The sequence below is a fragment of the Nelusetta ayraudi genome, unplaced genomic scaffold (assembly GCF_046127955.1).
Source record: "Nelusetta ayraudi isolate G7.1 ecotype Tasmania unplaced genomic scaffold, CSIRO-AGI_Nayr_v1 ptg000080l, whole genome shotgun sequence".
NCBI lineage: Eukaryota > Metazoa > Chordata > Actinopteri > Tetraodontiformes > Monacanthidae > Nelusetta > Nelusetta ayraudi.
The window spans coordinates 76,307-88,895 of record NW_027466130.1 but is presented as its reverse complement, the minus strand read 5'-3'; the positions used below and the strand labels follow the sequence as shown (position 1 = coordinate 88,895).

General features: G+C 46.0%; 1 protein-coding gene across 2 annotated transcripts in view; it reads right to left on the bottom strand.

Moving 5' to 3' along the window:
- Window positions 1-5,451, bottom strand: part of LOC142900263 (voltage-dependent calcium channel subunit alpha-2/delta-1) — a 67,895-nt gene extending 62,444 nt beyond the window's left edge. For both annotated transcript variants that reach the window (XM_076044442.1, XM_076044444.1), the window contains exon 1: window positions 5,112-5,451. In XM_076044442.1, the coding sequence (XP_075900557.1) occupies window positions 5,112-5,200 (89 nt within the window). In that variant the 5' untranslated portion in view covers window positions 5,201-5,451. The remainder of the gene's footprint in view (window positions 1-5,111) is intronic.
- Window positions 5,452-12,589: the final 7,138 nt, after the last annotated feature.

Sequence of the window (12,589 nt, the reverse complement as noted above, 5' to 3'; positions counted from 1 at the left end):
TTTTTTTTTGAGACACTCACACAATTTACAGTATTTCAGATCTTCAATCGAAAGCAACAGACGGACGACCTTCAAAGATGCACCCTGGAGGTTCCCTGCGTTCTCGCCCAACAACAAACCGTTTGAAAATATGCAGCGTGGATATTCATCCCCTCTCCTCGCAGCCTAACCTCTGCTTCTCCTTGTTCCCCAGTCTTAAATTCTTGTCTCTTGATCCCCGCCTCTATCCTCTCATCCAGCCCGCCCTAAATCTGTCCCTTAATCTACAAACAGCAAACTGTCTGTGTGTGCGGCGCCACGGCGAACCTTGGTCCCCTAAGCTCTCAAAACCCAGACCTTGAGAAGCCAATTGTGAGCTACAGTTGATGTGTGTGGGTGAGTGTTTGTATGCGTGTGTGTGTATATATATATGTGTGTGTGTGCTTCCAGGGACTTGACAGTCAGAAAGGCTGAGGGCTGTCTCTTCTGCAGCTTCCACTTTGTATTTATAAAAGCCACCGTTCTGCCGCGTGCGGCTGCGCATTGTTTCATGTTCGCTGATGTCAACTACAATTTCACTATTTTTCTAAAAGTGATTTTTTTTTCCCCCTCCACGTTTGTGTGAATGTGCCCTGTTAGGTTTTCAAGAGTCTTACAAGGATGTTGTGATTGTGAAATGCTTGTAGATTATGACACAACAGTTGACATGGATCGTGATGGACCAGTAGGCAATACAGGTGATGCATTACAAACAGAGTAGAGAAAGAAAGTGTGTTGGCTATGCTGAAAAAAAGATAAACTTTATATATATATATAAAAAAAAGAGCTGTTGTTTTAGTTTCAAAAAACTAAAATCCCAAGATTCATTTTTCTTTTATGGATTTCAAGGGGGGGGGGGGGATTGCGTCTGTCTCTCTGTTTTTCACCGTTACCTTCCCCAATTTTCAATTTTTTAGTGCTTTCTTCAATGTGCAACAGAGAGCTGACGTGCATCTCAAATCTCCCCATCTCACTGCAGGGGGTCGGTGGGGGGGGGGAGTGATTCCAACCTACCTGGTCTATGCGAATGGAACAAGCCATATCGTTAAGGGGCTGCACACTTGACAACCGTAGCTGCACATAATGTAAACAGCGCCTCTCAGTCAGATGACAGATGTTATCCCAGGGGTTATGATGCAACTTCACACATCTGTTTCCACCCCCCCCCCCCACACACACACACACACACACACACACACACACACACACACACACCTCTTTATTCAAAATGGAAGCAAGTCTGTTCCCTTTGCAATCAAATCTCTTTGGCACGTTTGTTACAGTTTTGTTCCTCCATTGTGAACTATTTAACCTCAACAATGTGTTTTAGAAGCAGTTTTTTTTTTCTCACCCCGTGCGACACCGTATTGTCCGGCGACATATTACTTTTATTTTATATGCAAACAAATAAAGCAGTGGCATCGACCCTTGCTTATTAACTTCTCGTTTTTACACTCTTACCAACAGTAAGCTCATTTTCCAAGAATCCAATTGTGGCAATGTGACACAACAACAACAATAATGATCATTTGAAGAAAAAAGAAAATATCCCTGTTGAGCTGATGTCGCAAAAATGTTCCTGCACTGCTTGCCGGGCTTTGATTACTGCAGCCGCTGGTACGATGCTAGATAATTAAACACACACATGCACGCGCGCACACACAAACACACACACACACACACATAAAGGCATATACAAATGGCAACTAGGTCAGACACTGGCCTACATTGTTGTTTTTTTTTCAGTCACGGGAAGAGTAAATGAGAGCAAAAGAGAAAGAGAGGCGGGGAGACGAGGCGAGGCAGCCAGCGAGAGACAGATGCTGTGCTTCCATCACTTTGACGCCAGAGAGAGAGTAATGAGCTAGCCATAGCGCGAGTCTGAGTTGGCTGTTGTGTTAAACTACAGTCTAATTTCACACCATTACCGAGGCAGAGACTGGAGAGCGGTCCGGTTCAGGCAGCCTTCGCAGAGTGAGGCAGGGAAAGACCAACGAGCATGCAAGCAGCGGCAGAGAGTCCCGCAGCGCCGACCGGCCGGCCGCCGCCAAAAAAACTGCGCCGCCAAAAAGGGCCCAGCGGTTCTCAGTCCAGCACCGCGTGCTTTAAATAAAATGATCAGTGGGTGTAGATGGAGATCGGGACTCGGCATCCTGCTGTCTTTCAAAACAGACTGCGTTTAGCGTTGCGTAATTCGCGTTGCGACCGATTCACGAGCCCCCCTGTCCCCCGCCCCCCCCTGCGGTGAGCCGATGTTTGTCCCGTTCTTGTTTCACCCACTTTGTTAATGTGTCTCTCGACATCTGCGCTGCGGAGACGCTTCCGTCTCCCAGTTTGACTGCAGCCGAGCAGAGATGGAGGATTAGGATGAGGAACGAACCCAAGTTAGCTGTTTTTTTTTTTGTTTTTTTTTTTTAAATAAACTATGGCATAAATAGACAGTATATATTTACAGAATACATTCCTCTGGTGAAATCAAGAAGAACGTATCGGACAAAACCATTCCATACACTATATATCCATCTTCTATGCCGCCTTCGCCTGCACTCAGGGTCACAGGAGTGCGCCGCAGCCTATTCCAGCCGTCACAGGGCGACAGCAGGGTCGACTCCATCGCAGGGCTGCATGTATTTGTTTTTCTTTACTTTATAGTTGTCTGCCAGGGGTCTTGAAACACAGAAGGATGCAATTAAGACAAAGCCGTAAAAATATGGGCAGACGCAACCGTTCTATGCGCTCCGTTTAATTAAGAAAGCTGTATAATCACTCCTCTCACACGTGAGGTGAGAGGATGTAATGTGGAAAAAGAGAGAAGTGAAGGGGAGAGGCATGGGAAAGAGAGAGAGGGGGCGGGGGGGTAGTCTGAGCTGGTTTCAGGTGTTTCTGGCAGAAACACTGATGAGAGAGCAGCGGCGCTTTAGAGAGCAGCTATAAAAGGCGTGGTGGTGCCGGAAGAACTGATGCCAGGCTATGACGTGTTAATTTGCATTCATCTGTATATTGATGGCGTCTGAAGCAGAGCAATTAAAGTTACCCACGACTCTTTTAATGTTTAATCAGCCTCAAGATTAAAACAGTCATTTTCCTTTGCTGATGTTCGATGGTTTTTATTCAATCTAATGCTGCAGATGTTTGTTTGTCTTTTTATGAGGAAGCAATGACTAGGTGAGCATATTTTAATATATATGATAAAATGTGTTTTCTCTGCAGAGGATTCATAAGGGACCCCCTCCCCCCCACTACTGAATTCAGCCAGCATCTGAAACAAACAAAAAAAACAAAAAGCAAATGTAGGAATACAACGTGATGAAACTAGATATCAGTAGAACAAACCAAGCAAAGCGCTAGCATTCAAAAGCAATATCGCAGCGCATCCACTCTTTGCATTTCAGCGTTCACTCCATTACAGCGCAGATCAATTTCCCGGTGACAATGAGATGAGAACATTTCACGAAAGCGCGGCCGGAACAGAAAAAAACCAAAACACTTCGTTACGCGCTTCGCTCATTTGCTCGGCCATTCGCAAAATGCATGGCGAGCGCGAGCCGACTGGGCTCAAGTGGGATTGTTGGCGGTGGAGTAGTTGTTTGCCTTCACTATTAGGCCGCAGATGGATATTTGTTCAGTAAGTAATTGTGTTTACTCTGAAGGGCAGAGAGCTGTATGAAGAGGGTGCGGGGGGGGTTGGGGGGGGGGGGTAGTTATATTTTCTGCCCAGGGCCGTCTGCAGGGGCGGCAGCAGCCGAAGAACTGGTGACAGTCTTCTCCTCTTCGGTCTTTCATCCGTTCTCGGTTCAGGGAATTAGTCATAGAGGTTTTGCGGCGCAGATGTCAAAGGCACGTCGCGCTGAGTGGCAGACGACAGGCCGGCCTGTTTGTTTTAGGACCTCCACCGGTGGCAGCCAACTCAATATGGCGACTACGTCATTCCTACAGACACGCTCACAACAGACACTGACACTTGGTACAGTAGATTGGGTTATTACTGAAACTTATATATGTCCTAAAGACAGAGTGGTCACTTTATCTTAGGCTGCGTTCAGACTGCAGGTGAATCTGATTCAAATCAGATTCCTTCTCAAATCCGGGGGCTGACTGCCCACACTGATTTTAGCAAGTGTCCAAATGGGATCTGGCTCTGTTCACACTGGGCCACATTATTGACCGATCGGTCTGTTTGGAACTGTTAAGACTGAGAAGCATCTGTCCAAATGTGATTTGAAACTACCCCCCCACCACCACCACCACCACCCCTCCGAAGGTGGTTTCAATCCGTTTTGCAAAAATCTGATTTCATGTGATTTGTGACCGTTCAGACTAGAAAAGAGCAATCCGGTTTCAATCTGGATGAGCTAAAAAAAAAACCAAAAAAAACAAACAGATTTTGGCTGGCAGTCTGGACGTAGCCTTAAAGACTCTCCCCCTTTAACTGCGTGTGAATGTGCACCACCATGACAAACCTGTTTCATAATCTGTTTTGATTGATTAAAGTTGCTGGGACGCAACCGTCCGTAACACCCTTCCGGGCATCTTTAATTCAAGATTATGGATTACATAGAGCGAGGAAGCACATTCAAGACCAGTGGGCTCTTGTAGTGTTGCGCAGGTCACTTTGTTTCACTGGCTCAACAACAAATAAACGCCCCCCCCTACCGCCAGTCATAAAGGGCTGTGGGGGACAACTCGTTTCGAAATAAAAGCCACCGGAGCGTCGCACTCTCTCCACAACTTCTCCGAGGAGCTGTCACGGCCGCACCCCCCCCCCCCACCTCCCCTCTTCCCCTCCGCCGGCGACAAACTGCAGTAATCACCGCCCGGTGGCGACCCCAGTCACACAGCCCCGCCGAAAACGTGTGTCGCCCTCGGGGATGACCACCGGTGCATGAATGAAACGAACCCGCCCGGCCGCCCGCCCCGCCGTAAACCCCCCCTTCAGCCTTTATTTTTTTTTTTTTTTGTTGAACGCAGTCAGCTGATCAGTTTAAAAATAAGCCACGGGGCGCGGGCGCAGGCACGGGGGGGGGGTGCACAAAGAGTGCGCGCGTGCGACGTCCACCGGCTCTTAATTGGATTGCTGAGGCGCTGCTACTTACATGAGCTGCGTCGGAAACTGCGATACCACGGAGCCGCCGAAGCAAACCAGGACGAGGAACACCCAGGCTCGCGCCCTGCAGGTATCCATTGTTAACCAAAAAAGAAAGAAAAAGAAAAAAAGAAAAAAGAGGTGTGTGTGAGGGTTGGCGTGAGGGGGGGTGGGGGAGATTCCCCGACGCGCGTCAACGCCAAACGTGTCCCCTCTCTTTTCCTGCCGCCTCGCCGCCGATGATGGGAGCGGTGAGCAGCAGCAGCAGCAGCAGCAGCAGCGTGAGCGGCAGATTAACCGACTTGACGCCTCTAATCTGATGAGCCGGCCATCCAGCGCTCTAACAGGTACCGAGGCTGGATGGTCCTCCCTCTGTCTCCCTCCCTCCCTCCCTCCCTCTATCTCACTCCCTCCGCTCTCTATCTACAATCTAGACTGCATGTGCGCCCTGCGTCCTATAGGGCGGCCGCTCAGGAGGCACTCACAGTTCTCACAGCATCAGGACACTTGAGCTTCCGTCACAGTGGCCTTTGAGACGTGACTGACAGGAGCTGTAAATTGGTCATTAATTTTGGCATGGCTCTTTTTTTTTTTTTTTTTTTTTTAAATGACCGATGTGTAACTATTAAAGGGGCCTATGGCATGAGATTGATTTTTTAAAAATAGATCTAGTCCATTAGATGAAGTCAATACATATAAATCAAAGCGTCCGCTTGCCCCAAATAAGAAGCACAAATAGAAAACAGTAGTGTAGTGTGCAAAAAGAGAGATGGTGAGGAACATGGTTAAAGATGTTAAACTGAGAAATAACGCTGGGCGGGGAGGGGGGGGGGGGTCCAAGCTGGTGAACACTGATGAACTTTAGAGAGCAGCCGCAAAAGGTTAGGTGGCCGCAGAATGGCCGACGCCAGATTACATGTTGGATTGTTAGTGCTTGTTACTCTGGAGTGATGCAGTCCAAACAGAGGGGTGACTTATTACAGAGAACTCTTAAAGAAAACCCTCGTCTTTAAAAAAAAAAAAAAAAAAATGAAAAAGTGAAGGTATGAAGAACGAAGACATAATGAAGACAATCGATTAACTCTTGCAGTTGCTCAACTTTACGATTTCATGCTAACATTTAGCCGGCCTCAAGATAGACAAAAAGTCATTTTTTTACTCTGTAATGTTTGATGGATTTATTAAATATATGAGTGCTGTTTCATTGACGGAGCAATGACTATATGAGCATTTTTATTACATGATAAAAGTGTATTTTTCCTCAGCATAGGATTCATAAGAGACCCTTCCGCTACCTCTGAGTTCAGACAGAATGCACAAAAAACAGCGAGACTGAGCCACACCTGCACTGATGTGCTCAGGGTTTCATGATTAAGAAGGAAATACAGTGTGACGTCGAAAAGTGGGGATTAACATTGGTGTTTGTCGCATTATGTTTTCTTACCGTCGACCGTTAATTACCAGGAAAACAAATACGTCACGGTCCCATTGTGTAACACTTAAGAAATTTAGTCGCATGAAATAAAATTAGCATTTTATTGAGTTCTGTATAGTCAAAGCTAATAACTGTTGGGTTTCGACAATAAGGACAAGGGGTTCTATTCACACAAAAGCAGCAGGTCTTCTTGGAAAGGAAGCTGCCATATGGAGGCACAACATACTGTACCTCCCTTGACCTGCTCATTGACATTGTCTGCAGTATGCTTTCCAACCATTAGATGCCACTATATTTTAAACACCAGCCCTTTAAAAACACACACCCTCTAACTGGATCCAATAACTATCGTAAAATGAGTCCCCCCCGCCCCCCCTTGTTGAAGGTCTTTCTCCCACTGGGAGAAGCAAATTGTTTTGTCCTTCTGCGTAAGGAAACACCTGCTTAGAAACCACAGGTACCTGCACGAGTGCGGACAGACGGCGAATACAAATGCGGACGCACTCGTTGCGAGGAGACCCTTCGACTCCCACCGACCCCAGTGTGGATTTACAGACTTTGATAGCGCAATCTTTGCCACTCGCCATCAGTCACAGCCGCTGGAGTGAGCGCCAGCGAGCCGCGACACCGTCCCACATGGGAATCAAGCGCGCCGGAGCCGTGTGACAGATCTATTGATTTTTGCCCGTACAGTGCAAAATCTCAGGTGCGAGCGCCGGTAAAAGTCCTATAAATCTCGCCGCAATCAATCATCGCCCATTTTTTGCAGGGCTGAATGCGAGGCGGCAACGCGGCGCCGCGCATCCCGCTGCAGGGGAGGTGCAAGCAGCGGTGAAGTCACAGTTGCTGCACGTGGTTTTAAATTCATATGGAATGCTGCGCTTTTTTCTTTTTTTTTTTTTTTTATTGAACTGTTAAACAACAATGTTAGAGCATAAACTAGCATGTGTGTGTTTGTTTGTGTGTGCGTGCGTGAGAGAGAGAGAGAGAGAGAGAGAGAGAGAGAGATCCAGGCCTGGAGGGAGGGCAGGGCAACGCGAGCGCGACGCTTGGGGGATTTGGTTATCAATCGTTGCCTGGCAACCTCACACCATCTTTCCTGTCCTCTCACCCTTCTTCTCCCCTCCCCTCTTTCTTTGTCTCTCCTCCACAAGTCTCTCTCTCCACCACCACCACCCCCCCTCCGCCCCCTTCTCTCGAAGCACTGCACCGCTGCCCCCCCCGCCCCCCGCCGCTCCCTCCCCTGTCACATTACCCACAGCATTCTCCCTCCCGCCACACCTCGCTCACACTCATTTCCTCGCCGAGGAACAGATGCCGCCGCCGCCGACGTGACGGAGAGAAGCGAGTGAGCGGCGAGGATGGGAGAGGTCACGCAGATTGGAGGAGCATGAAAGTGTAATAAGATAGACTGCACCGGGTGGGGCGGGTGGGGAGCATAAAGACGTCTTTTGAAGACATCTGGAGGTAATGCTTTTTTTTTTTTTTTTTTTTTTTTTTTGATTTATAGGGATTGTGACTTTTTTTCTTTTTTTTTTTCCTACTGTGTAAAAAGTGAGCAGTTTAATATCGACACAGAAATTAAGCCTGGATCTTTATCAGAGTTCTGGAGTAACATTGGGTCAGCAACTCACTCATATATGAAGCAAGATAATAGCCAAACTCAACTAGGGGACATTAAAAACCCTTTAGTTTATATTTGGAAATAAAAGATAACCACAATATGCCATTTGAACAAGTTTAGAATAATAAAACATGCAGTCGTAATTGATCGATCCAATCCAAGAACCAACAGCAGACTGGGACACATTTGGCATTAAATGACTTACAAAAAAAAAAAAAAAAAAAAAAACGCACTGAGTTTATACAAGAAGAAGCGGCTGAGGGGGATCTGCTGAAGGACACTGCCATCTGCTGGAGGTTCTTGGAACCTACAACAGCAAAGGTATTTGGCGGCCTGACCCTGACACGGACGTGATGACGCTCTTAAGTGACGCACGGGCTACTATTTCTATCAGCAACAGTAGTAGCATGGCTAGGATATGTCATATATCATGCTTTAGCTGCGTGCTATTTAAAGCGCTCACATTCAAGCTATTTTTCATTCGCTCTGCATCCACACTGGAGGTGGTGAACCTGTGTCAGACGGACAAAAGTGTGGCTGCCAAACAGCCCCCACAGCCACCACCGACCAGCCACGCATGTGTTTGTTGGGAAAGGATGGATTTGTTGGGGCTACACAAATAGCCAAATAAGTACATCTATATGCACATACTACACTTAGTTCTTCAAAATATAGCTCACCCGTTTCTATGAAGAAACGGGTGAGCTATGAAGTGGCCAGTAAGTATTTGCTTCAAGGCTGGATGTGCTGGGCCCCCAGTGACTGTATTCTGCTGGTGAAACCAGCGGTTGTTTGAGTTCCTGTTGCCTTTCTATGGTCTCCAACCAGTCCAGATACCTGACCCCAACATCAACAAGAACATCAACAACATTCCACACAACCGCTGCTCACTGGATTATCCATCCATCCATACCTCCATCCATCCATTTCCGATGGGTCGAGGGTCACGGGGGTCTGCTGGAGCCTCTCCCAGCTGTTATTGGGCGAAGGCAGGGTGACACCCCGGACAAGTGACCAGTTCATGGCAGGGCCACATAGTAGGGTGTTGTAAATCAAATAGGAGTTATCAAATAGCACCATCTGGTGGTTGCATCTTATTTTTTCTTTTAAGCCTGCAGCTGTTCTAATAGACACTAGGAGCTGCTCTGATGGCAGTGTACACTTTCTGCACTATCTACTCCTCTGTTTGTTTTTATCATATTATTGCCGGTCCTTGGGCTGAAAAGAGTCGCAACAGATGTTAAATGATTCTTAATGTGTCTTTGTCTTGTCATGAAGTCAACATACAAAGTAGGTTGTGTATGGTGTCGCGATTCAAAACAAGGTTCGACTCGGCGTGTTTAATATAGCTCTTCTTATTGTAATATTTATTCTTTATGCTTGGGGATGGGGGTCAACATCTGATTTCTTTTTTTACAGAACAATTTTTGCATAATATCTCAACACATCCTGTGTACAACCACAAAACCATAACATTATCTTCTTTGTTTTTACACAGAGTGAAAAACAAGACAACTTTACAAGCATGTTTCTTTACAGTCAGCATACAGATAAATCTTTACATATTCTGTCTCTTTTTAAACATAATCTGTAGGCAAAATATACAGACAAACCATCAACAAAACATGCAACATCCAGAACATAAACTCTCAAACAACTATTAAAGTTGATTTATTTTCTTTTTTTTGTCGTTGTTGCTGTTTTTTCTTCTTTTTTTGTTTTGTTTACCACTTTGTAGTTTTTCAACCATAAACAGGACATGGCTGCACAGATTGGTTGACATCACAGGTGTTAGATTACACGGTCTACTCCCCTTATACAACTTCTAGACACGCATTTCTGTACAAGTAAGTCTCTAAATTGTCTGTGATTTTTAGTTTCATCTATTCTTTTTTTCTTTTTTTTTGAAATTCTTAACACTCACATGCTCAAACCTTTGGACAATATAAACATTCAATCTCTGTAGAAAATAAACACTTTATGTACAACATGTCAAAGGACTTAAGTCACATTCACACCCCTCTGAACGACGACGAATGGATGAGTTCACAATTACAGGCAACAGCCGATCTGAACAAACAGTCTCCAAAGCTTGGGGGGGGGGGGGATGGCTAATGAAACACCTGGGGTCAAACAGTCATGACGGAGTATTGAGGGGGAACACGTCTAACTCACTGGCTGCCAGAGAGACCGTGAGCGTTGTTGTGTCGCCAAGTCAAATTTTCCCCCCTCCGAAATTGTGCATCGCTTTTAGGAACCCCCAGCGTGTCTGCATGTTTTTCTTCTTTTGCCACAGAGATACAAAATGCACAGCACAATATTTTTTCTGTCAGCACATTACACCGTGATTCAACCCATTTTTTTTCTCTCCCCCCCCCAATGCACAAACACAAAACTCCATATTTTGCATGTCAAGGACAGTTTAACACAAGATGAGAAAACTCAACATCGCTGTAATAAAGTGCACAAGCTCTGAGTTGACGCTTACGACAGTTAGCGTCAATATATATTAAAATCATTTTTTTTTAAAAAAAGCTTACAGATAGATATATATATATATATATTTTTTTTTTTTTTACGTGATGTACAAATTAAAGTTATTTTTTTATAAGACACAATGTCAGACCACGGATTAAATATTTGTTTAAAAAAAAAAAACATTCAAACACACTGATGTTGCATAGAATTAGAACAAAAGGGGGGGGGGGGTCGGAATAAAAAAAAGGGAATAAAATCAAGATTGGCACAGCAAAAATAATTTAATCAACAGCGATCCGCTCGTTATTGTATTCTCGTCTCATTTGTGCCTGTGATATGAGATTCAACTTGACATCTAAGTGTCTTCGCTCTTCCCCTCCTTACGGAAATTGCATCGGCCCTGCGCCTGAACGCACCATTTAGCTGAGTGTCTGTGAGAGAGTCTCTTTTTTTCCATGTTTCCATCCCATCTGATCTCGTAGAGGTGGCGGCAGAACATTTCCAGATGAAGACACGGTTTTGCCCGCTCTAGCTAGCAGTGAGCCCTGTGTTCTACTGACTTGAACACGACCTAATAGGCGCTGCCTGAGAGGGCAATTTGGTTTGCAGGCAGTGAAAGACGCTGGTTCACTGACATAGAACAGCAGAGCGAGGGTTTTTTTTTTTTTTTTTTTTTGGATTTTTACGGCAGACCTGGACACAAAGGCGGAGCTCCGGGTGTATGGCTAGGGGGCGCTAAACGAGTACACGGAGAGCAGAGGCTGTCGAGCAAGGACAGCGGCGGACGTCGTGGTTAGGTGTTGCAAAAGTGTGGGTTACGTTGGTGGCCTACAAAACCAAAGTAGATGCACAGATATGACGGACAACAGGCAGCCCTCGGGGTCAAAAAATGCACATATGACGGAGAACCGATGAGCTCGTTTCTTCTTCTTCGGTTGCCGACTTAACATTCGAGGCAGCGCGCGTGCCTCGGATCTCAAAAAAGGTGTTTTTCATCTGCTTCGCTCAGCTGCGCGGCAGAATAGCTGAAGTAAGCCGCCGCCAGATGTCGATTTGGATTGAACTTTGCGACGTCGCGGCCCACTTGATATGTGTCGTTGTCATCCAGAGGCTCCAGCAGAAAGTTCAGTCTGGAAGACCGCGCCCTGTGTAAAACCTCTTTTTTTTTCCTTTTCACTGCAACACTTCATCTACAGAGTGAGACTGCCTCTTTAAACCATGACAGCCTTACTTTTTTTTTTTTTTTTTCCTCCAGTCCTCCCACCTCCTCCCCAGTCACAAGCGAGTCTCCCCAGATTACATCCGTCTGTCCTGAAGGCCGATGAACCTTCAACTCAGACCCAATGCGGGACAATTTCCCCCGGCCGCCGCTCGGGCCACGCGGATGTCACTCACAATCCTTCCGGTCGACTCGAAGCGCCGAAGGCTCCTCGCAAAATCAATTCTGTCAGCGTCAGCGTAACAAACTCTTTTTTTACCCCCTACCGCCTCCCCGTGCACCTCGTCTGTCGTGACTCAGCTACCTTCCCCGGCGTCCTCGTGATCACGTAGGTCCACATTCACACAGCAGCTTACGCTGCAGACTAAAGTAGCCTACTGGATTGTCAGTGCACCACCCACGCCCTCAGTCAAACAGAGATTGTGTGTCTACTAGAGCTAGATATAGACAAGAGAGATCTTTAAATCTGTATTATGCCATTTTGATATATTCTGCATGTGAATTCTGTTTTTTATTATATAAAGTTCCTCTAACAGGCTCTGATATCTACAGTCTGAAGTGCTGTACATTTTAGCTTCTCATCATAGCAAAAGTCGCCCTCCCTCCCTCTTCCGCACAGGCTTTGATATATTTATTCATCTACGTTAAACTGAAACTGACAAAACAATCACCATGCGCTCCTTCGTTTTTTTTTGTTTTTTTTAAAACACCACTGATTTTCCAAACACACCA